Here is a 26,299-nt window from a genome sequence, read left to right as displayed (position 1 = left end):
TTTGGATTTTCTTTTAAATTAATGATCTTTTAATTCAGCTGTAGAATTCTCTACATTCTTCCGTATATACATATATTAAATAATGATGTTAATATTAATATTGAATATACCAAAGTATGTAGAGAATTCCAGAGCTGTATGTCCCTTAGAGATCATTTAATTAATCCCCCTCCTTCTAATGGTGAACTGAGGCCCTGATTTGTGAATTTTTTTTCTAAAATTACCTAGGATTAAAATCAAATTTAGGTCTCCCGACTCCGGATTCAGTGGCTACATCCTTTTTTTAAATTTAATAATTACTTTTTTGCTATTAATTTAATTAGCCTTCAACACCATTAACCTTATTGTTTCTAATGTAGCCTGGAAATCCTCATCATTTCCTTTTTATACCTTTTTGTAAAATATTCTTATCAGAGTAAGATTCTGGGTTTCAAAACCATTTTCCCCACTTATTGAGTTTAACTGCAGTTGATATATTTTATGATCCCAAGTCTTGGGGGCAGTAGAGAGTGATACATTTATAGTCTGACATGAAAACCACAGACATAGTTGCTAGTTCAGACATAAATTTTGAAATTTCAGACACTGTCTAGTAATGTTCGGTTCAGTGATCATAAAAGAAAATTCAGAACAGTAGCTTAAGTAGAAGTTTATTTCTCTGTTACAAGATTCTACAGGCAAGCAGTGCAGGGCTAGTATTTTTATGACTCAGTATCATCTGGAACTCAAGTTCTTCTCTCCTGTTCCACTGTCCTAGTGCTTGGCTTCATTATCAAGGTCACCTCAGTAAGCAAGATAGCTGCTGAAGTTTCATTCATCATGTCCTGATTTGTCTGTAAGGGGAAAAAGTGGGGCAGAGCGTGGGATCCAGCTTCCAGCTGAGTTTGCTTCTTTAAAGTAGCCCTTAAGACTTCCATTTACATCTCATTGGCAAGAACTTAGTCTTGTGACCAAACATTAGTTTCAAAGGAGGTTGGGAAATTTAGGAGTTTTGTTACTAAGGAGGAAGCATCTTTTGAAAGACCTGTTTCTGTTGTACTGGTAACACGGTAGTATTGGAGGCACCTGTTAGAGTTGGTTATGCCCACCCGTGGCAGATATAGCCAGTTCTACAGTAATTAATTCCACCATTTTTGTTCTAATACTTTACCTGTTTATTGCAAGTAGCTATTGTTAGAAACTGGTACTTCAGTTTTGTTCAGTAAATGTTGCCTGAATGCCAGCCATTTCTTTGCTATGTACTCTGCTAGGGTCTGGAGGTGTGAAGAAGAAAAAGGCAACATGCCTGTTTTCAACAATCTATTAGGAGACACAGATATTTAAGCAGATATATTAATTGTCCTTGCACCAGTAATGAGGTGAGGAGACAGTCACTGAAAACTGGGTAATCCATCTTAGAATTTCTCAGATATTCCAAGAACCATTATTATCACAGTTCCACCCAGATGTGCTCCCTGTTTTCACGTCCATATACCTAACTTAGTAGGCTGGTGGGCAAAGTTGTTTGGGAGAAATATGAATTTATCTGGTATTTTGAGACTTGACTTGAAGGGAGGACATTTTACTTTGCAGAGCTTCAGTTTGATCGTCTAGTTAATGAAGGGAAATGAGAAAAGCTTTTATTCACAGTGGTTTTCCCCTACATATGAAAAATGGCTATTTGAATCTTAACTTTGAAAAAGAGTCACATAGATGTAGGATTCTGGTAAAATGAACTGTTAGGGTTAATATTGATATACCTTTTCTAATTTTATTCATATGTGAGGGAAATTAACTTGCAATAAAAAGAAGTGGCTGTGAATGAACTAGTAAATATCTTCCATAAGTAAAAGCAGTGATTCTCTCCAGAGGAAATCTGAAAACATATGTAGGTTAATGGGCCCAGAATTAGAATATGTTGCCAAATGACTCACAGTTGGTCCAAGAACTAATTGTTAGAAGGAAAGTTTGGTAATGAAATGGCTGAATGTGGCATGCTGAGAGATACTACAGCAAATTGGCAGAGTCTAATTCTCAAGTTGAATTTACAGATCTAGCGTTATGCTCTCATGCTTTTTAAAGACTTATCTCTGTCATGTATTCGAAAACATGTTCAGATCTACAGGGTTTTAGGAATAGTGATGGTAGTTAGCAGGTTTCCTCTTTGATAGAGATGAAATCTAGGGCTTGATTTAGGATTGGAGTAAAATAATTATTGTGCCTTCAGATGTGAAGTGTTTGGTTAAAAAGAATAAAATACTAGCATTGTTCTCTGGCACTGCAGTATGTAAGCCTAACATCTAAATAAGATAACCTCATCAGTTAAACATTAATATTTAATTGTAGTTCAACCATGAATTTTTCTATAAATCTACTAATGGGAAAATTATACTTTAGTTTGGGTCTGTTTTTCTGTGCTGTGAAGATTTAAAGATGAAAATGGTTGTCAAATTAACCTGGAAAATAGTACCAGGTTGGATGAATGTTTTACTCTGAAAATAAATGATTCACTGAATCTTGTTCACAATGAATTGTAAGAGTTGAAAAGCTTATTCATTCTCACCTTAACATTAGATTCATAATAGCTACAATGGTAGTCTAGAAATCATCCTTTAAAAGATTTTTAGATAGTAGGACATCCTTACACCTGGGGAAATTTTAGTATGGTTACTCCAGCTTACAAGGCAAAGTTATTTATGTCATTCTGGGAGCTTGATGCTGGCTAGACATAATAAAGCTATGCCAAGACAGCTGAGAAGGAGTACGTTTCTTGTTTAATCAGCTGCTGTGGATTACTGTGGAGTTCAGAGTCCAAGTATATCGCATGTGTTGTAAATGTACTGTGAAATGGAATAATGGGTTTCTAGAAACCTCATTCCAAGTCTTAGATCAGTTCTCATGTGACTGTATTATTTCTTAATGATTCTTTTTACATGGAAGAGAAGAGAATTATGGTTCAGTTCTTCATTTCAGGAAGAAATAAGCCATGTGTCCTCTTTTTCTTATGACTTTTTAGAGACATTATTTTAAGATGAAATATTTCTGAAGAAATATGTGTGTATTTTGAGAAATAAACTATTTTGAGACTAAATGTGAATTTTAGATTATACAGGGTTTGTATGTTTGTTTATTAATAAATCACACAAAAATGTATTTGTAAATAAATAACTAGTATTCCATTCAGAGGCATCTGATTCAGTTATTTCTGCCAACTCTTGGCAGATATGCAACTCTTAATTTTTTCCTAGTAAGCAAAAGTGACTTGGGAATACTTCTCTAAGTTTACCGACCTACTTCTTATTTTTTTCCCTCTTGGGAAGAAAAATTAGACTTTAAACTTTGAGCATTATAAACATACTTCTCCACAATGAAGGTAAGGATTTTACCTGCAGTCCCACCATTCAGAGGTGAATATAGTTAACATCTTGTATTTGAATTACTGCTCTGCAACTTACTAAGCTGCATAAATATTGTCTCAGTTTCCTTATCTGTAAAATGGGGATAAAAAATAGTATCCTTAATTGTCACAGCTCTGAAATAAATGAGTTAATGTGTTGTAAAGTATTTAGAATAGTACAGGGCATGTAGTAAGTGTTAGCTACTGTTATTAAGGAGTGTTTCACATATACTTTCTGACAAAATGGTGATCATACCCTAGAGTTTTATATACTTGCAGGCAGTGCTTTAGTGGAATATTTTTATACTAGTTAGCTGGCTCTGCTTACCGTTTTTGCCAGACAACTTGGCAACCCCAGGAGCTGATTCTTTTAGAAACATTTATCGAACTTAATATGTAGGAAACACAACTGATTACATTTGCTTTCTCTGTGGCAGCTCAATAGTTAAAAGGAGACTTCTTTATTCCATCTACTTCTGTTCTTCTGGCATGCTTATTTTTTGACTGGACTCACCCTCACTTTGATTTCAATCACAAGAGATGTACCTGGAGTTTTTACTCTTGTCACTTGGCCCAGTTTAATTCCATTTAAGAAGTAGGATCAATAATCTTTGCAGAGGGTGGGTAAAGAGATGTTGTCAACATGGAAAAATCAAAACTTGCCTGATTTTGAGGAAGCAAGTAGATTTATAGACAATTTGGAACCTGTTAACTTAAATCATTTTAGCCTTTAGAAAAACAGCTTTCGTAAGAGTTTATGTAAGAAGACTAAAATTTGAGCAACCGGAGGGCTAAATGGAATTTTTTCTTTTAATTATGAGTTTAGTAAACTAGCTTGATGCTAGAAAAGTGTGGGAATGAACTGATGCTTTTAGATGGAGCAGTGTAATAAATGAGCTCTGTACAGAGTCAAAATTATGTGTAAGCTTTTAATGTATTTTTATAAATGAACCAAAGAGTGTAAATTTGATGTTTGCAGTTGACAGTAAGTGTTCTGAAAAGCAATCAGGAATAAGTTGTAGAAGGACCTCACAAAACTGAGAGTAGGTTGGGAGAATGTGGGGTCGAGGTGAGACCCAATGTTATGCCTACCCATCCTGTCTGTTCCTCCAAATGTGCTTCACCAGGCACTTTTTCTTCTCTTTTATGTGAGATGAGGTGTTATGTACCCTTTTCTCTCACTCTGATTCTCTTTTCCCTCGCTATTTTACTGGTGACATGGAAGTCCTGTATGGCTGAGGCCCAAGCAGTACCTTTCCCGGTCCTGGTATCTGTTAATGCAAAGTGTAGTTGTGTGTTCCTTCTCTGTTGGACCCAAAATATGGTGTATGTGCTATCAGTCACTACTAAGAAAATTACTGCGCTGGTCCTTTAAAGACTTCTTTGCACATGATAGAAACTCAAAAATGTGTTGGTTCTTAAAGAACCAGCAGCTGAAGAGATTCAATGATAGGGTAGGCTCCAGTTTGGAAAGAGTGACTACAGGGTAGCATTAATGGCTTGTGTGCAGGTTTTGGAGCCAGACAGTTCTGGTATGAATCCTGTCTCTGTACCTACTAGCTATGTAGCAGGGTAAATTTATACAAACTGAGTTTCTTCTTCTGTAAAATAGAGATGGTGATAGCTGATTACAGATTTATTGTGAGGATTAGAGATATTCTATATAAGATACTTTATATAAAGTCCACAATAGATGCTTAGTAAATGGTAGCTGTTATTGGTATATTATCAGAACCTGCTACTGTCATGAAAGGTACTGATTTAGCAAATCATATATCACAAGTGTAGGGACTAAAAGAGAAGAGAAGCACTTTTAAATAGGGGAGATAACATATCTCGCTACCTAGGTAGTGCAGACTCAATTATAAATTTAAGAACGACTTAGATAAATTTATGGATGAGAGATTGACTTCAGTTCAAACAGTAGGTGTGTGCCTATGTGTCTAGTACTGTCCTGGACAGTGTGGATGTCATATTTATAAGGAAGACTGTTGGGTTTATTGTAAAATGTGTGGGTTATAATATATCCCAAAATGACTCGAAGCAGAGTTCTGGTGAGGTGCTTCATAGCTCACAGGTTTTTGATTTAGTATGGTATATCTGACCTTCTGTGACTTCCCCCTTTTTTGGTAAGGTACATGCATGTAAACTTAATCTAGAAATCTAGGTATGTGGATGTCTGTCTTGAATAATTTTATTAGCTCTTCACTAACTTTTCTGAGCCTCTTTTACTTGTCTCGACTCTTTCACATACCAGTGAGGGCAGTGCAGAATGAGTTAATAATGTTGATATTTGAAAAGGCCCACATCTGACTCAGACTTTTGACTGTTAAAAGAGGTCAGAGAGGTGATATAAACCCAAGTAAGGAAATGGGTTCCTATCAGGATCGAAACATTCATCCTGTCCCTGCTTTTCTTACTCAACAAGAACTTGAGATCTAATGAGCCGTATTGTCATTTTAATCTTAGGTAGCATTCATTATAATTACATGAATTACATGAAAGTACAAAACCTTTTTCAATGTTAGAAGCATACCTTTGTTAATTTTATACACTAGTTATATATTACTTCTTTGCTATATTTACTAACTAGGCCCCTTGTGCCTTCACTTTTACCTACTGAGCAATATTAGGTTTCACAAGATATGTAGAAGCCAAGTTAAATACTAAGCTAAATCGTTCATTGTTTTTTGGGAAATAAATTACTATCTTGGCAGATTTTGTTGCTTTTGCTTTGTGATTCAGGTGAATAATTTGTAGGGCATTTCTAACTGTCTTGTTTAGAAAATCGGTGGATTTAAAGTTTTGAAGATCGCGGGTGGGGTGGTGTGTGTGTGTGTGTGTGTGTGTGTGTGTGTGTGTGTGTGTGTGTGTGTGTGTGTGTGTGTGTGTGTGTGTGTGTGTGTGTGTGTGTGTGTGTGTGTGTGTGTACGTGTGTGTGTGTGTGTGTGTGTGTACGTGTGTGTGTGTGTGTGTGTGTGTGTTTTAAAAATAGAATTAAAAAATAATACAAATCTTTTCCATGAGCTTTTTAAAGTACCCTTATATGTGTCATTTATAAAGCAAAACTTTTATTGCCTTAAGGGATTGAAAGCATTATTTATTATATAATATGATTATATTCATAAGGTATTCATAGAAATATTCTGCTTGGATAAAAATCTATAAGGGTTAATTGTTTTCCAACATGTAATACTGTCCCAAATAAAATATATATATACAGTTGAGGTTTATTGAGTTCACTAGGGACTGAAAAAAATTGAATTTAACTGATTTTAGTTATTTTAAGCATGACAGTTAACTCTTGAAATGGAGTTATTTTTATGAAATTCTCTGCCTTCTGTGGTTCACTGAAAAATGAATTATATATAGTGTATAATAAGGAAATATATCTTTTGAAATTCGATTTAAAAAATTAAAAGCATTTGGATTGAACTTTCAGTTTGGTAGTTTAGGTAACCATTTCTTAATCCTGATGAAATAGAGGACAGCTATAAGCATCTCTGAAATCCAAATAATTGACAATCTTCAATTTGAGTATCAAACAAACCTTTTATCAGCACTATTTGCTGATTAATAGAATAGATTAATCTCAGTTTGATTCCTGGCTGAGAGATTGGAAAGCAATTAAAAAGGAGTAAGGTGGTAAATAGAATCTAAATAATAAATGTTTCCTTGTGTTGTTCGTTTTATGTTCATCACACACACACACTCACACATGCTGTCTATTTGCCCAGCAAAACTATAGTTGTGGCGACAGCACATTGAGAGTTTAACCTTGAACCCTCCCTATTTTCAATAATTCAAGTAAATGTGTTTATTTTTTCTATAAGGACTTATATTATTTTGCATTCTGTACTTATCTGAAATCTAATTTTAAGGTAGTATGTATCTTATTTGTTAAAAAAAGGAATAAAGAATGAATATGTAATTTTTCATGGTTTCCATTGAAAATTTTACATAGCCTATTTGAAGAATTATGGTGATTTAGAATTATTAACAAGTGTTTTTGTTAATTAAATGATGGGTATATCAATACGATTACTACAGAATGGAATAACAGAAATAAACTTTTCCCCCCAAAAATGGTATTAATAATGTTATTATTTTAAATTTTTATTGCAGCTAGAACGAGTAAATTTGTCTGCAGCTCAGACACTGAGAGCCGCTTTCATTAAGGTGAGGTACAAATAATTTATTATAATGATTAAAGTATATGTTATATTTAAATCTAGATACCATGTGATGGTTGCCAGTTTATTTTCTTTTAGTGTAAACCTTTTTAGCCATCTATTCCTGTTCTATAATACTCTAAAGGTTAAATAAAACACTTTCACAAGGTGAACAGGAACAAATTCTGTTTCCTTTAGTATTTATCTTTTTTGTCACTTCCTGCTTTTGAAACTGACTTCTTCAGTGTGTTTGTATTTAGCTTTGAAGTATATTTTTGAATTCTTTTTTCCTTCTGTTTGTTTTTCCCTCCTACTTTTGACTTGTTAAAAACTTAATTTGTAGAATTACAACTTGAAAAAAGGTATTATTCATATTGTTTAATTATAGAACATAAGTATTAGAAAAATAATGTTTTTGAATGAGAAAATAATACTATATGTGATGGACAGGGCTTTGGAGTATACAGGTAAGTCATGCAAAACGATTTTTTTATTGTCTTTAGACCAAAGCTATTCAGTTATCACTAGCCACATATTGCTGTTGAGCACTTAACAATAAGACTAGTTCAAGTTGACATGTGTTTCAAGCATAAAATACGCACAGGTTTTGAAGATTTCGTGTAAGAAAAAGAATGTAAAATATCTCAGTAATAAGTATTTTATTTTGATTACATGTTGAAATGATATTTTGGATGTACTATTGAAATAATTTCACCTTTTGTTTGCTTTTTACTTCTTATAATGTGGTCACTGGAAAACTTAAAGTTACGTAGGTGGCTCATATTTGTTGTTTACATTATATTTCTATTGGGCAGCCCCACTCTAGAGACTTACTGTACATTTTGGGTGCATTCTTTAGTATATGTGCTGCCGAAGCGAGCACATTGGGTGCATTCTTTAATATAAAACTTTATCCATCCCCTCCACCTCAAATATATATTAAGGTGCCCAAAACTTTAAATTTTATTTATTTGTGGATTTCAGGTAGAGTATTTTAATGTTTAAGTGTGGAATAAATTCATAGTTAAGTTTAATTGGAGTTGAAACTATAAAGCCATTCAGCTTAATTCCTTTTTATGGCACATAAGATTAGTTTATTGATACCATTCTTGAGGTAATGTCACTAGACATCTCTCTTACATCACCACAAGAATTTACACTATGTATGTTAGAATAGAGCTATTTTGGTGTATTTAATACTCTGTGATGCAGTGCATGTGTACATGTATGTACTAGCTTCATTAAAATACATCCTCTCAAATCATAGGTTAATGAGGAGAATTAATGAAATGAAGCAAGACCATAGTCAGTTTTTTGTTATTTTTTTCCTTTGAATATCAGTGTGGTTTTGTCATGGCATATTTGGTCATTAGGGAGGCATAATGGTGACTATTTAAAGCATCTTTGTGGCCAAAAAAAGGAAAAGTGGTTCTTTTGTACAGTATAGTATCTATAAGGCAAAAGTTAATTTTTCAGCTTTTCTGTTACCAAGAAAAGAGAAATTTATCTTGTGAATCCTTATAAAGAGGATCCTATCTGAAAGAGTAGGTTGTATCTTCAGTGACATTCATAAAATAGATTTAAACAAATGAGTTTCATGAGGCTTTTTTTTCAGTAACATCCTCATATATAAGCTGATAATTTAATACTGAAATATAGTAATGTGACTATGATAGATCTGATTTGACCCACAGATAAATTTTATTATCTATAGCACTGATTCTTACTTGTAGATAGTGGAAATTATTTTGGAAGAAAACAAATTAGCCAATTTTGTATTGATTTATTTTTAATTACATTTAATTTGTTAAATTTCAAATGAAATTAAGGGAGGGCATGTGTTAAAAAGATGAAAATTTTTGTGTATTTTAAACTACAACTTTTTTGAAAAAGATGAGAAAAACTTCACACTGCTGAAAAATCATTTTATATCCATATTTCTAGTTCTTGGTCCACAACAACAGTGATTTTTATCAAACTTTACTATTTTTATTATTTGGAGAAAAAGAGGATTGAAATATTTTTTTCAAGATAAAATAATACTGTTGAATATTATCTTTTGAGAGATACTATTTAATTCCCTGTCACCCTTATTCCCTCTGAGAGGTTCTGACGGGTTGTCCTGTCTCCCAGGTTAAGAATCACTGATCCATAAAAGAGTATATTATTGCCCTTTGAAATATTTTTCTCTCACAGCTGGATTGGACACCCACAGAATTCAAGGTTGTATTCTGAGGGAAAACCTGGAGGTGTAGTTAGAGTCCCTGATTTAAGAGCAGATCTGTTTGTTTTGTCAATCAGAGGCATTGGGTAAATTTAAACTTTTAAAATAAGAAGTAAGTATATTTAACCAGGACTTTAAGCCAGAAGATACTAATACTAATATTCCTTAACTATGTGCTAAGGCACCATGGGGCACCACAGCAAACTGAGAGGGGTGCCATGAAATATTTTAAAATTTTGAAGATACACTGTGGTACTCGATATCTAATTGACACTTCACAAACTACTAGCTTGAAGTGGTTTGTAATTGCAACATATTGGACTACATTGTTTTCAGTGATGTTATATCTTTGTGAAGCTGGACTTTTGGACCCTACTTTGAAACAAAGCAAGTAGCACAAGAAAATCAGTGTACAGTAAGAATGTGTGTGTGTGTGTGTGTGTTTTCCTCTTTAAGGCTATTAAGTTTTTAACAAGACATAGTACTTACTAAGTTGTTTGGACCTAACTACTTAGTTAACAACACTGCTGGGTATTTCTTTTGGCACTTAAGGGCACTGTGAACTGAGAAAATTGTGACCTCTGTGAGAATTTTGTAATGCTCCAGCTCTGGCATTTTGGGGCCCTAGACCAACTTGGAATTAAAAACTTTGTTCTCAGACTTCTGGTGTTTAATTCTTTCAGCACCTTATTATAACTTAATTGGAGAGATGATTTTCTGCTGGTATTTCCTGCAAGCCCATCAAAATTGTTCCCCCTCCTCAAATAATTCATTATGTCTGTAAATTTAATGATACTTAAAGAAGATAAAATACTGGTATCAAATACTGCATTATGTGTAATTTTGTGGCTGTTCACCAAATTTAATACTATAACAACACATCCTAAACCATTTTGGACAACTGTTCTTTTAAAGGCAACTTTAAAAAAAAAATTCTATCTTAAATGTACCTGTGGAAGGAAAAGTCAAAATAGGCTGTAAAAGAAATGGAATTCAGACACACTTTATTGTTATTAATCATCTATCAAAATGATTTCCCTGGATAGCATTTGACAGCAGTTAAAATGATACCAGGATTGAGAAAAATGTGTATATTTTCTCTTCCCATTTCACTGCACAGCCTTTCAGTTTTTGGTACTTGAGATCTAATGAGAAACAAGATGTTATAATGGAAAAAGCAATAGGAACAGAAGAAAGCTGTGTCTGCAGTGATATCAGAGTAGAATTGAAGAGTCAGAGGTTAAGTGTGCTTGATACATAAGGAAGCAAAAAGATTGCCATCTGATTAACATCATAAATTGTGTTTTCATTTGCTGTTTAATATCAGAGCAAAAAAAAAAAAAAAAAAAGGAAATCATCACCAACCATAATGATTAAAATTGGCAGGTATCTTAAAGGAAACAAACTTCAAATATAATTACAAAATTTTTTAAAAAATGGGACAAAATTACTGGGGAAAACTGAAATTTGAAAAATTAACTTTGGTAAAGTCAGAACTCTTTATGCTCAGTCTTGAAATGGCTAGATATCAGTGCCCTAGGGATTCTAAGTAACATAGAACCAATGCAAACTCATTACTGAAACAAGCTTAGAAGGTAGTAAAAGGATGAATGATGTTCTGAAAGCTAGTGAAGGAAATATTCTTGCTATAAAAATAAAATAGGAAATGAAAATCATTGGGAAAGTAGTTAAGGGATTATATAGCTTCAATAAAACCTGTAAAAGAAGTCCTGTTTTTTGTTTTGTTTCTGTTTTTCCTGGCATTCTGTTAATTTAAGTGCAAAGGATCTGCAAAATACTGGTAAGGTGAATTATTGTTTGATCCTCAAGTTGAGATATTAGCTAATAAAAAAAGCTAAAAATCTTCAATATGTTAAACTAATGAAGAGAGTAACTGATAGATTACCAAAATATATCCAACCTTTATTTTTATTTTTGTTATTAGTTCAATTGCAAGAGAGAATAAAGGAGAAGCAGGAAATATTAAATATGGTCAAATGGAAAATGGACCCATGGTTATAGTAAAAAGTTACTGATGCGCGACCTCTAAGAAAACATGAGTGAATGCCATCATGACATCTACTTTACAAAGATTTCTGCTCTTATAAGTTATCAGTCTGAGAAGTTCCCAAAAGGTTCTAAATAATTAAGTTTTGGCTTTCAGATGCTGATTGCATTTCTATATTTCAAAACTAACTTTCTCTTTCTTATAGGCTGAAAAAGAAAATCCGGGTCTTACACAAGATATCATTATGAAAATTTTAGAGAAAAAAAGTGTAGAAGTTAACTTCACAGAATCCCTTCTTCGTATGGCAGCTGATGATGTAGAAGGTATCAGGGGGAAAAGCCTTGTTTAGTTTTACAATTGTTGAAAAGTATTTCCTCCAAGTCATTATTAGTTGCCAAAAAGTCTTCCTCCCCTATCCTTCTCTCCTCCCTTCACTCTTCTTCTTGTGACGATAGCAGAAGCAAATCTGTATAGAATGGAAAAGTAATTTTTCTTGCTTTTTATTTTATATTTGTGAGATTTAATTACTTATAGTAAAGCAGTTGCTGATGTTGCAGGCATTACTTTTTTCTCTCATAAGATGTTTGGCAAATTCTAGTTTTATTAAAATATAAGCTTTGTGGAATGGCTATTTTATTTTATGTTGACTTTAAGGAAACAACAGTTTGGAAGTAAAGAGTTTTTAGTTTGTTTGTTTTTAACTTTAGCTTTTTTCCCCCCAAGAACAGATTTGGGAGAACAATATAATAACCATCCTTTTTGATTCTTTTCTTTTCTTTTTTTTCTTTGATTTTTTTTTTTTCCCCCCTTTGGCCTTTTTAAAAAAAGTAACTAGAAATAAGTTTAACTTAAGTTTAGTAGCCATTTTCCCATTAACTTAGAAAATTGTAGAAGTATAATTTCCCAATTTCCCCTGTCGGTTAATGGAGAACAAAAAGTAGGTATTTTAACTGATTCCATGACTTATAAGAAAGCCCTCATCATTATTTAGACTTGAGTATTTGCAAACTGTTTGGCCGTAATATATTGATGGATTGGTAGATGCTTCCAAGCCTACAGTGAATCTGGTGGTAAACTTATTTTGCCTCTTTCAACTCTGATTGAACCTTCTTTCCAAAATTGCTGTTCTGTGATCCCAGCCCTTATATTGGATTTGTGGTGATGTTTGGTTTTGATTTTAAGTGAGATTTCAAGAATGTGCTGAAGATTTTATTAGATTACTTGGGGTTTTGATATAATGAACCACTGTATATTCACTGTAGTAGTTTTAAATTATTAAACTTATTTTTCCCATTGGCAGGTATATTTTGCCTTTGCATTTGTTAAGGATATTATTACTTAATTTAAGATTTCCATGTGAAATGTAGTTTCAAGAGGACTGATAAACTTGATTAAGCCTTCATTTTTAATTTGTTTACTTATTTAGTTTTTAAGACTTCATGGGATTTCCATTTACCTGAAATTGAAAATATTCTTTCATCTTTCATGAAAGATGTCTTTCATCTTCTGATATTTTACCTCAAGGGAGCCCTAATGTTATTACTGGACTAAGTTAAACTCTAATGAATTCTGCTTCGCAGTCTCATCTTTCCTAATCATCTGGCCTTTCTCCTCCCCTCACCCACCTTTGGCCAACATTGGGAATTCTTAGACTTGAATTTGGCAGAGGTGCATGATGTTTTTTATTATGTATTTATTTTATCAGAGTATATGATTGAACGACCAGAGCCAGAATTTCAGGACCTAAATGAAAAGGCACGAGCACTTAAACAAATTCTCAGTAAGATCCCAGATGAGATCAATGATAGAGTGAGGTTTCTGCAGACAATCAAGTAAGTGATTGATTGTTTTGGTTCTTTTTTTCTTAAAAGTACTTCAAGGGTACTGCTCATTCTAGGTGTTTTTATTTTTGATATGACATTAGTATTAGGTTGAAATATTAATTTGAAATAAAATTAGAAAGTTTTTAATGCTACATTTTTATTATTATCTTCTAAGCTATGGCATTTGGCTTCAGAGTGCAATAATGTTTTTTAGAATGTTTAATTTTAAAATAATGAATGAAATATGAATAAACTGGAATATAGTTTGAACTACATAAATAATGGGAAAATGTCAATGTCAGATTAGAATGAATAGATTAGATAAATCATAGAGGTTGGTAATGAGATATTTCAGAAATGGCACAAGTCATTAAGATAAGTAATGTACTCTTAGGCATGATAAGTAATGTACTCTTACATTTTTTAATACTGACCAAATCATGAACCTTCAAATCCTTGCCTTTGGGATAGAAATTTAATAAGACTGAAAATATGCGTGTGGCCAGGAGACTGGCTGGTGAGCAGCAGCAGCAGCAGCAAGAAGGGTCATCCTAGAGTGGTGGTTCTTAGTCGTGGGGCATCTTCTTTTGGGTGCAGTGAGGGGTTAGAGGGTGGCAGAATGAAAGGCAAACACAATTCTAGATAAATATCTTTAACCTAGAGAGTCTAATAATTTTCTTCAGCCTCAGTGGACAAAAAATAAAGAAAGCTGAGGTAATTACAGTGTTACTATCAATGCAACATTTTGGTGAAACCACAGGTAGAAATTGCTAGAAAGGAAAGATTTAGCACATTCTTTTTCGGGAGGAGGCTGCATCGTATGTGGTAACCGAGGAACCCAAGGGGGCTCACTTGGAATACAAACATTCATCTTTTGGAAGTAGTTTTCTTTGTAATTCACATGAGAATTGCTATTTTAGCCAGGTGCTCTGAAGTCTATTACAAGCTGAAAGATTTTATGGGAAAGTTTGGAAAAGGGGGGGGGGACTCCCCATACTGGAGTTGTCTCATTTTCATTGGTGGGTAAAATACAGAAGTTACAACCATTGGTTACAGATTATAGCACATAAGCAAAAAGAGGAAAAAAATCTACGTGTGGGAAAGTGTCTACATGTAAGCCGATGATTTGGCTAATCTTAAAGATAACTTGGAACTTACATGAATTGTTTGTTTAAGAACAGGATGCCACACCCAAGTCAGGAGGCCCCCCCTTCAAGGCAATTGGTATTTTTTAGAGAACCGCTTGTGTAGCTAAGTCAGCTGGGAGTCCTCAGGTACTTATTTTGAGTGGTAGGAACATGTTCCATTTTAGAAAATAATAGTTTATGATGGGTATCCAACCCATCTATCGGGGACTGATCCTCCTCTTGACAATAATTGAGGACCAGGAGTATGAAAAATCTATGTCACAAGGGACAAATGCTAAGGGTTTTTATATTTTACCTCTATACAAAAGCCCTAGATTCTTTCACATATTTTTAATATGTGAAGAGGGAAGACAGTCAACTGTTAATGGAATTTTATTTTCAATCTGTTATAGTTAAACATGTTTGGTCCGTAAAAGGATAAATTGTCAATGATTCCAAATGTGGATGTTCAGACAGTTTATTTCTAGAGTTTTCAAATAATTTAATGTTTTCATTTGCTTTGATAATCCTATTTATTGATGAACCATGCTACATTGCTATGAAGATTTGACATTTAAAGTATTTTTAGCAGATTTTGCTTCAAATTATTGAGGTATCAGTTTATAGTATCAATGTCTTCTTAATAATAGCAATCACTTATATAAAACTTATAAAGTGCCAAGCACTGTTTTAAGTGTTTACGTGTATTAACTTATTACAACAACCCTGTAACAGATGAGGAAATTGAGGTACAGGAAATTAGGTAACTTTACCCAAGGTCACAGAGTCTCCTTCCCAATCGTATATATTCATACTGTTGATCTAATCTGGTGATTGAATAAAAAGTTTCTGTTTTTTGAAAGAAGTGTGATAAAGGATGTCTTATATAGAATGCCGGTATGTATCCTTTCTTGGATAACAGTATTGTGATTACAGCTGGGGTAGAAATGGTTGGCCCAGAGCCCTCATCTTGTGACTTTGACACCCTCTTTCCCTGAGGCATTTCTGCTAAACCCTCTATGACTGTAGGGAGATACGGTTTGAAAACCAAGTTATTAACTGATACGTTTTAGTCTTAAGGAAGTTGAACTCAAGAGCTTAAGAGTCTTGCTCATAGACATTGACAGAGGCTTTTTTAGGACAAAGTCCTATAGAGGAATAATAATATTTCATTTGTATTTTCTGGAGTGTACTCGGTACAACTGAATTAAGAGTAATGGCAATGAAAACTTATTTCCTAACTATTTTAGGAGAGATCATTTGTCCTGTAAGTTTGCTGATATACATATTATTTCAGAGACTAAAATTCAACCATGTATGAAAAGCATAGATGGCTAAGGTATAATTATTTGTATAACTGTGATATATATTGGTACATTTTGATACACGTTGTTACCATTGTTAAGTGGCAAATTAGTGGATAAAATTGTACTAAAATAGAAAATGGCTTATCCCTTCAGCACAACATATTGTACAATTATTATTACTCTTTAAATTATTTAACTTTCTCGTATTTAAGGTAGTTATCCTCTGACCTTTTATCAACATTTTCCAGTAAGCGTATATCAAAGACCTATTCCACCAAGTACTGTAGGTGATGGTATAGGTTGTACTGAAGAAGTGAAAAGATTCCTGACAGCTAATAAATATTCAGGCAATATTGAATATATTAGTAGACCTATGTTTGAATCTCCATTCCAACATTTGTGTGTCCTTGGATATAAGCTGCTTAGCTTCTGTCATGCTAGTTTTTGTCTCTGAAAATGAAGATAATTGTGAGAATTGAAAGACATGTATGTACATGAAGTGTCTAGCACAGAACCCAGCATACACTCAAAGCATGTGGTAACATTATGAAAAGAGTTTTCCACCCTTTTTTTCTGTGGAGTTGATTAGGAAAAATGATCCAACAAACAAATATTTATTTATTTATTATTTCTTTTATTTTTTGACCGTTAAGGGGATCGGCATGGTGTTGTCCGCACCACGCTCAGCCAGTGAGCGCATCACACTGACCATCCCTATATAGGATCCGAATGTGCAGCCTCGGCCCTCCCAGCGCCGTACTCTCCCGAGTGAGCCACGGGGCCGGCCCCAACAAACAAATATTTAAAAAGTTCTTTGATTAATGAATGTTTCTGTTTGACCACATATGAGTTTATGCAAATTTTTTATAAAATTATTAAATTATAAAATTTATTTGTGTTTTTCTCTAAGTTTGATACATTCCAATTAATGGATTGCTAGGGGCAGACTCGTGATTTAATAGATCAAAAAGCTGTGGATACTGTTTACTCTTTATAATCTGTATTTGCATATTCCTAGGAGGCTAAAATTCACCAGACTTTATTTGTTTCAAGTCAGGAGTTTTAATGATATCTTTAGAATAGATTTGTCTGAGTTGTCCAGTCCAGACCAAACTAAACATGTAGCACAGGGACTGCCTTCCTTTAGAGTGTTTGCATAAACATGTATCATATAGATTTGGGTTGGCATGATTAGAAACTGTACTTTTCTATAAGTTGTATGTTTATATTTCATCTGATGCCTTTGTCTTTCAGTGTGTTTCCCAAAGTTGCCCTACTAAAGAGCTGCAAATTGCTAAATTCCTTTCCATTCTACTCGTACTATCTGTTCATTATTACAGAATTTATCAGTTCCAAACTGCATAATTTCAAGGTAGTTGTTTTACACTCAGGTTTTCCCAGAGTTCTTTTTCTGGTTAATTGACTGAAGTATTTTTTTGGTGTTTTCTTTTAGAAAACAAATTCTCAGGTAGTTACTAATATAATTTAGTTTCCTGAGTGCAAACCTTGGTGGCATAAGTGAAAATGCTTTTCTGTACATACGGATACAAATGTTTGATATAAATTGCTGCAAATTGATTTTAGAGAACATTTTTCAACAACTTGGTAGATAGGTCATTAACAGTCTTTTGCCTAATGTCCAAGCACAAGTCCTGGTTAGGGATAAACAGCCTTGATAGATAGAGTTCTAGAGTACTTTATAAAGCTTCTTGCCATTAAGGCATCAAATCTTAGCTCCAGGTTCCTAAACAGCAGTTGTTTCTAAACCTAGTTTATCAGTGGAATCACCGGGGTGGGGGAGTTGTGTGTCTCACCATCCCTATGCCACCCTTCATTCCCCACCACCATTGAAGTACAGACAGATTTCTTATATTTATTAGCAGGTCTGTGGTAGAGTCCAGCAAAACCCTCCCTTCTCCTCCCCTTGCCTTTTTTAATTTTTTTTTCCTGCGCCAGGTGAGTTAAGCAACCTGTTTCAGAGCGACTCTTTTGACCTGTTAAATCCAGCTGTTATCACTATATGTTCATCTTGTGATTAGCCCTGAATGTACATTTTTTATTCCCTTTTAGACAGAATATTAAAATTCTACAAAAATGAGACTGTATATAAACAGCTGACTGATTGCTGTATGATTTGCTGTGTTAGATTCCATTTTAAATAGCCCCATTGTAGCTTTGGAGAACCTTACATATTCAGAGATTGGACATTTTTTATTTGTTGAAATTGTAGTTTTTCTCAGATAATAGGATGGTCATGTGACACCATTTTATTAAACAGTGGTGAATTTATGTTCACCACAGCAATACAGGATTCAGCTTGCTTGAAACCATAAATGAAAGGAACAGTTTTATAACTTACGACTGCTGTTACTAAACTACAGGCAAAAAAAAAAAAAAAAAAATGGACAGATGGCATATTTATGTAAAATTCATTGTCCTGCTTGAATATGTAATGTTTTAATATTTCAGCCTAATACCACTGTTTGACATATGGGAGATAATAAGTAAGTATTTATGGAAATATTTAACAAAAATGTCATTACTACCACAGAAGAGGCTAAAATACCTTTTTTGTACCAAAATACTGTATGCCTGTAATTCTTAGATTTCCACATGCTTATTTACTGAAAAATATGCTGGGAAACACACACATGCACACAGAAACCTGGACACTGAGCTTTTTTTTTTTTCCCCCCCCAGCTTGAAATAGTAAATCTGAAATATTTTAGGTATGAAATAACTACAGTCTGACATTTGTGGTTAAAAAAGTCAATAATAAAAGCTTATGTTTGGATTGGTCTAGGTTTATGTCTTATTAATTCATACCTTCAGTCATTGCATTTGAAGAGCAAAAGTTTTTGTAGTGACTAACAGCTAAGAGAATGGATGTGAAAAAGAGAAGACTTCCTTTACAGAATGTTAGGTTATTTGATAATGCAAAATTAAGTTCAATTTGACAGAAAAAAAAATTGCTATGAAATCAGAATGTGGAAATTGAAAAGGGCATAGATATAAAAGACAAAGGTTTGGAAAAAATGGTGCATGGATAGAAAGAATAGTCAGCTCAAATGAGAGTTATTGATTTCTTCTCTTTCTTTCTTTAGAAATGGGAGAAAGGTGTTGATGCATGTAGTCAAAGAATGATTGCTGGAAAGGTTAAGGTAGAAGAATATTCTGCTGTTGTCTCTCGCAGTAATTTAAATATGTTTTCTGAAGGAAATAGTGACAGCAAAGGTTTGGAAGGGGAGAATATTCAGTTGCTAGATGGAAGATAAATGTGTCTAAGAGAGAAGAGGAGGAGGAAGTATTTTAAACATTAAAACTACTGGTTATATAACAGGAAATGTTAAATACAGAAATGAGTTACGTGTAATGCAAAATTTCATAAAATTGTTTATTAACAAACTGTAATTGTTCAAATAACAAAAGTAAAGAATATGATAGCTTGGATTCAGCTAGCCAGAGAAAAGAAAAATTGAAAACTGGAAAAGAGAGACAGGCATAGGTATATTTACCTTCTTACAAATCTGAATAATCAATGCTGAATGAAATGTTACTGATTTCGGGAAGTTGTCATTAGTTGGCAGTGTTTGATCAGCAGTGCAAGAGAATCAGGATCACAGAAGGGTACAGGCTGAAACCCCTACTTCAACTACTTAGCCAAACGTTTGCCCTTAAAGTATACGTATGGTAATTAAGTGTACTGTGATTAGTAATTCTTAAAATGTATATGTGCAAATTTCTTTCAAATGTAGCTGATTTTAAAGATTCTTTTCTCTTTTCCCAACAGGGATATAGCTAGTGCAATAAAAGAACTTCTTGATACAGTGAATAATGTCTTTAAGAAATATCAATACCAGAACCGCAGGGTAAGTTTAGTGAAAGCCTTGCTAGTTACCACTCTAGATGTTGGTTAACACCTAGTTTTATTAAGATAAATACTGAGAGGGTTTGATTATTGGAAATAGTTTTGTGTCTTTAACCATTGGGTTTGTCCTTGAATTTAAATGTGGTATTTTATGCGTTTAAGTAAATACTCCTAAAAATACTTATCTGTAATATAAAGTGCATCCCATATTTTGCGTAATTTTCCATCTTTGACTTTGGCTTTTGTGTTATTTGTCTTAATGTTTTTTTTTTTTTTTTTTTTTTCTTATTTTTCTTTTTATGTCTGTAGGCACTTGAACATCAAAAGAAAGAATTTGTAAAGTACTCCAAAAGTTTCAGTGATACCCTGAAAACATATTTTAAAGATGGCAAGTAAGTACTGTTGTTTATCCTTTTCTTTTAATTTATATTGTTTTATATAATACTAAAATTTTATAAGTTAAACCCTTTTACTATATTGTTAATACTCAAGGCAACTGCTCATGAAGTCAGACTGCTACAAATAGAAAATGAACAGTTGTCAGTTCCACCATAATATTGTAGAGCAGGACTTGTCAGATCTTTTCTGAAAAGGGCCAGATGGTAAATATTTTAGATTTGGTGAGCCTGTGCAAACTATCTACCTCACCTCTGCTGTTATAGTGCATAAGCAGCCATAGACAATGTGGAAATGAGTGGTTGTGGCTGTGTTCTAATAAAACTTTATTTATAGATACTAATTTGAATTTTGTAAATTTTCACGTGTCACATAATACCCTTTTGATTTTTTTTTTTTTTTTTTTTTTTTTAACTACTTAAAAATGTGAAAGCATTTTTAGCTTACTGGTCCTCTTTACTGACCCCTGAATCAATGGTTCTTAAACTTAGGTAGCATCAGAATCACTTGAATGGCTTGTTAAAACACAAATTGCAAATTGTTTGAGGGGCCACATCCCCGGAATTTCTTATTCTGGAGGTTTTGTGTAGGGCCCAAGAATTTGCATTTCTAAGAAATTTTCAGGTGATACTGAAGCTACAGATCTGTTGAGAACTACTGCACTAAGTTTAAAGCAATGGTCTCAATCCTGTCTGCACATTTGAATCAGTTGGGGTCAGTTTTAAAAATCCCCATTGCTTAGGCTCCATCTTGAGAGATTCTGATTCCATTGACCTGTAGTGGGGCCAGGACTTAGAAGTTTTATAAAAGTGACCCACGTGATTTTAAAGTGCTACAAGGGTTTTGATCCACTGTCTTGGAAGAAGGGAGTCTTAAATTGTCTTTCAGTGTCATCATTCTATAAAATAGGAAGTATACTAAAAGTACAAATTGGACATTATTTTTAAGTTTACATATAATTGATTGTAGAGCACTATAGAAAACCAAGATATTTTGTTTTTACATACATACACACACATATAATGTATAAACTGATGCAGAAGCCATGTCTTTTGCAGTATTGTATCATCTGCATAGTTCTTTGTACTTCATGTAGAATGCCAAGAATTTGGGGGACAGGACCATTTTCTAACAATGCTTGAAGTCAGAAAAATAATCTATATAGAGGCCTCAAACATCCTGTCCTACCACTGAATTAAAGATATTGAGCAAAATTTTATTAATGGTTTTGTGTTGTTGCATACTACTATTCAGGTTGCTTAGGGAAGATGCTCGTTGATGACTTAGTTTAATAAGCTAGCAGTTGTGTTTTGAGAATAAACTTGTCTCTATTTCCTTGGTCCTCTGTGCTAAGCCCATATAACCAAAAACACATTAAAAGAATAATTTACATGATGGGATCATTATTTCTGGTTCTAACTAATTAAGAACCATTGTGGAATGATCACAATGAAAGGTAGAAATTAATTTAGAGCCTAAGTTTTATTAATCTGAAATTATTAACTCTGTGTATGGATTATTCAGCCTTCCTGCTGCTACTTTTTCATTTGGCAGCTTTTTAAAATTTCACCACTTTGTGTGTGAATAATGTGCCATGAGTTGCATTATCTGTTTCCTCAAAACGGAAAATTATTAATAGTGCCTGATCTTTAAGTCATCTTTCAGTAGAGGGATGAATTTTCATTCATTCAACTGGTCCCTCTTTTTTTTTGAGAAATGTCTAGGATGAAGATAGAAGCTCTAGCTGTGATACTAAGAATCTGATAAGGCCACACATGGACTTGGGGCATAAGCTCTGTGTTCCAGTCACATGAAGATAGCCATTAGGAGAACGTGGTGGAGCACAGAGCAATTTTTAAGAACGTATTTCTCTATACTGTCAGCTCCCAGATCTCGAAACTGCATGATTATTTTGTTTTAAAAGTAGATTAATTCTAAAAGTAGTTTAGAATTCTCACTTTTTAAAAGTTTTTATCATTCCCATTGATATGCATATTTTGAGACTGAGTATGATACTTTACCAGATTGTATTTGTTAACTTCTGTGAAACCACTGCTGGAAAGCACATTCGAATCCTCCTCTTTGGCCAGTTATTTGTTCAACCTATGAATGAACTGTGGTTGTTAAGGTGCCACCTATCCTGAGCAGCCCTCCAACACCTCTTTGCCATCCTGAACCACCAGGGGGCAGTATTCGTAGATAGTTTCAAATGATGCAGGGCCATTAAATCCCGAACTGGAATAAAAGTTATAATACCAACTTTTTTTTTTTTTTTTTTTTATAAATTGATTTTACTGCTACTGTTAATAGATAACATTAAGTATGAATATCTTAAAAAGAGTGATATTTTTGGATGAAATTAATGCTTATTCTTTTCTTTTTAAACAGGGCAATAAATGTGTTCATAAGTGCCAACCGACTAATTCATCAAACCAACTTGATACTTCAGACCTTCAAAACTGTGGCCTGAAAGTTGTATATGTTAAAAGATGTACTTCTCAGTGGCAGTACTGAACTGCCTTTATCTGTAAATTTTAAAGTTTGACTGTATAAATTATCAGTCCCTCCTGAAGGGATCTAATCCAGGATGTTGAATGGGATTATTGCCATCTTACACCATATTTTTGTAAAATGTAGCTTAATCATAATCTCACACTGAAGATTTTGCATCACTTTTGCTATTATCATTCTTTTAAGAATTATAAGCCAAAAGAATTTACGCCTTAATGTGTCATTATATAACATTCCTTAAAAGAATTGTAAATATTGGTGTTTGTTTCTGACATTTTAACTTGAAAGCGATATGCTGCAAGATAATGTATTTAACAATATTTGGTGGCAAATATTCAATAAATAGTTTACATCTGTTAAACATTTCTTTACTTGAAAAAATGCATATATATATATATATATCTGTGTATATATATGATCAGAAGACCAAGACAACTTGGTCTTGGTGTAACGACTGAAGAATTTCTAACGGGAGCTTACTAGCAGTTTATCAAATAATAAAACAACAAAGAATTCCTATTTTTGGTTCTTAATCACTTTGGGCAAAACGTAGCCAATGAAAATATTTTTCCTAGTTATTACATATAGGGTACTGAATATTTTTCCATTATTTCCAACCTGTTTTAAGAGACTTGTGAGAAAGAGATGGCAATTTATTGTGTCTTCACACTATATTGCCACTTTTTGAACTCTGTGTTAATGTAGATTTGAGTCTGTGAAATTAAGTCTTTTTGGTATGCTGAGCCCTAATAAGCTTTGCACATTTTTTCCAAAAATAGCCAAAATTAATAATAATTTGAAGCTATATGAATAGTTAGTTTTAAATTGTCATGAGTGTTAATATTCTATACACTCCTTAAATATGTACAGTTTTGTTTCACCATAGAGAAGTTTTAAGGAATTATGCATCAAGTATTCATGTTAAGTGATTTCATTTTTCAATTATGATAAAATAAAGGAAAACTAGAATTTGTTTATTTTTTATAAAGATTTTAAATGTTGAACTAAATTTCTGGTTAGCAATATGATTTTTTTTTTTTTGCTGTAATACAATTTATTTTTTTCCTCCATTTTTAAAAATAGATTTTTAAGGAATTAAACAGTTGACAGCATGTAAGTGAATCATCCTGTTAAATGTAAACAGGAAAATAATGTAGAAAGAAACAAAAAAACAGCGGACAATTGGATGAAATCTCATAACTCATGGACATTTACCAGTAAAACAACTAGAATTAGTGATCTTTACTATTTATTTTTAACATAAACTGTCATTCACTCTTGGAAGTAGGTGGATGATCATTTGTGGAATAGACTTGTGGATATATTAAGAAAAAAGATACTGTGTTATTTGCAGTGGACTTTTGTAACATAAACCAAATATTACCATCATCCCTCCTCTTGTCTTTACTCTCCTTAACAGAACTCACCAGTTACCAGGCATGCCCCAAATCACCTGTTTTTATAAGCCTTTTCTGTCTTTCCTTTCGCCTATCCAATATCTCTGGCTTCTGTTTTTATGAAATATACTTCCAGAAAGGAGGCTTGTTGTCAGAATACTTCAGTTTATTATATAATTTTTCTAGCAGAGCAGAGATTAAGTCAATGTGGAAAAGGCCAATGTGGCCCCATCAGATAAATCTCCAGAGAACAGAAAATGGGCTCTGGAGGAAAGGAAGAGGAGACATTTGTTGAGCACTTCTGTGTCAAGCACTATTCTAGATACATTTATTTAATTTAAATCTTAACACTCCTGTGATTCAGCTATCTCTCTGGCTTGCAAGTAAGGAAACTGAGCGTGCTTAGGTCACACAGCTGGTAACTGCTGGGCCAGGGTTTGAATTCATTTGTCTCCAGACTCCATCTTTTCACTGAGATGTACTCCCTCCATTGCTGAAAGTACACTTTGTTTAGAATACTAGTCTCAAAAACTGATGTGACAAACCTCTTCCTGGTCCACAGGAAAAAGAAAAATTAGAACAATGTGATGTTGTGTTCATAAATCTAAATTTTATTTTAAAGGATCATTATTAGAGGTTATTTGAATGTTTAAAATACCCCTTCCATGTGCTGTTGTATTTTTAAGAAAATGCAATAATAGTAAGTGGTAGTTTTTTTAAAAGTTGCATTTTAATATTATTAGGCAAAACGAGGTTGGCAACCCAATATCAGTCCCTTTTAATTGTTTTCTTAACTTTTTATATGGAAATAATTTCAAACTTACAGAAAATTTGCAAAAATAATACTACAAAGAACATCCCTATACCTTTTTACCCAGATTCATTTACTATTAAAATTTCACCCTCTGTTTTATCATTTGCTTGTTCATTTGCCCTCCCTTAAGTCTCCTCTACTCTGGATTATTTCCATGGCTACCTTTGTTTTTGACGGCATTGACGTGTTTTGGAAGAATACAGTCCTCTTCCCCTCTGCCTCCTTTAATGGAATGTTCCTTGTTTTGGGTCCCCTCATGAGTAGATTCATGTTGTGCATTCTTGCCAGAATACTATACCGGTGGTACTGTGTCATCAGGATGATATCTGGGGTTACACAGTGTCCATCTTCAGATTGGTGATGTTAATTTTGGTCAACTGGCTAAGGTGATGTTCAGTTTCTGCTATGTATAGTTACTATTTTTTACCTTGCAATGAACTATTAAGCAATCTGAGAGACTTTTAAGTCCATGCTAACAGCATTTCTTCATTTCCCCCCAGGATTTAGTATTCATGGATGATTCTTGTTTATGTAGTCTTTGCTTTGGTATTTGCAAGATGGTGGTTTTCCAACTCCAGCATTCCTTCCATATGTACCAATTGGCGATCAGCATTTTTCTGCAAGCAGAAGCTCTCCTTTCTCCCCAGTCCGCTGATCCATCCATCCATTCATCCATCCATCTATCCACCTAAATGTTTGTGTGTTGTTGTTGTTGAGACTCACGGTTTTCTTGTCTCCCCCACCCCCCGTCCCCAGCCCCGTGGTTCGTAATTCATTACTTACTTTGGTGTTCTCCCCTCATTAGTTACTTTGGTGTTTTCCCCTCTGTGTTTCTTTTTTATGAAAGGAAATAATAAATGTATGTTTTCTTTTTTCCCCTTCTTACTCAAAATGTAGCATACAGGTAGGGCTACCAACCATCCCGGTATGCCTAGAACTGAGAGGCGGACAGTCAGGCAAACTGAGATGGTTAGTCACCCTACATAAATGCTCTCTTTTAAAAACAGCTTTATTGATGCATATATTACATACCATAAATTTTACATATGTGTCCTTTTTAAAAAAAAATTTATTGAGGTGTAATTTAATGCCACAGGATTTACCCATTTTAAGTGTACTGTTCAGTGATTTTTAATAAGTTTACAGAGTTGTACAACCTGACCACAATTCAGTTTTAGGACATTTAATAAAATCACTTATGCCAAGTTAGAATTAATATTTGTTCCCATTTCCAGCTATAGGCAGTTACTAGCTACTTTCTGTCTCTATAGATTTT

At 33.6% G+C, this 26,299-nt stretch overlaps 1 protein-coding gene across 3 annotated transcripts in view; it reads left to right on the top strand.

The window, feature by feature from the left end:
• The window catches only part of PDCD10 (programmed cell death 10), a 47,795-nt gene extending 24,660 nt beyond the window's left edge, over positions 1 to 23,135 (top strand). For all 3 annotated transcript variants that reach the window (XM_063108094.1, XM_063108112.1, XM_063108104.1), the window contains 6 exons: positions 7,502 to 7,555; positions 11,986 to 12,103; positions 13,486 to 13,612; positions 19,828 to 19,906; positions 20,215 to 20,297; positions 22,690 to 23,135. In XM_063108094.1, the coding sequence (XP_062964164.1) occupies positions 7,502 to 7,555; positions 11,986 to 12,103; positions 13,486 to 13,612; positions 19,828 to 19,906; positions 20,215 to 20,297; positions 22,690 to 22,771 (543 nt within the window). In that variant the 3' untranslated portion in view covers positions 22,772 to 23,135. The remainder of the gene's footprint in view (positions 1 to 7,501; positions 7,556 to 11,985; positions 12,104 to 13,485; positions 13,613 to 19,827; positions 19,907 to 20,214; positions 20,298 to 22,689) is intronic.
• The last annotated feature ends 3,164 nt before the right edge of the window (positions 23,136 to 26,299 follow it).

This window comes from Cynocephalus volans, chromosome 1 (genome assembly GCF_027409185.1).
Source record: "Cynocephalus volans isolate mCynVol1 chromosome 1, mCynVol1.pri, whole genome shotgun sequence".
Taxonomy (NCBI): Eukaryota; Metazoa; Chordata; class Mammalia; order Dermoptera; family Cynocephalidae; genus Cynocephalus; species Cynocephalus volans.
This window is presented reverse-complemented; position numbering and strand designations above follow the sequence as displayed.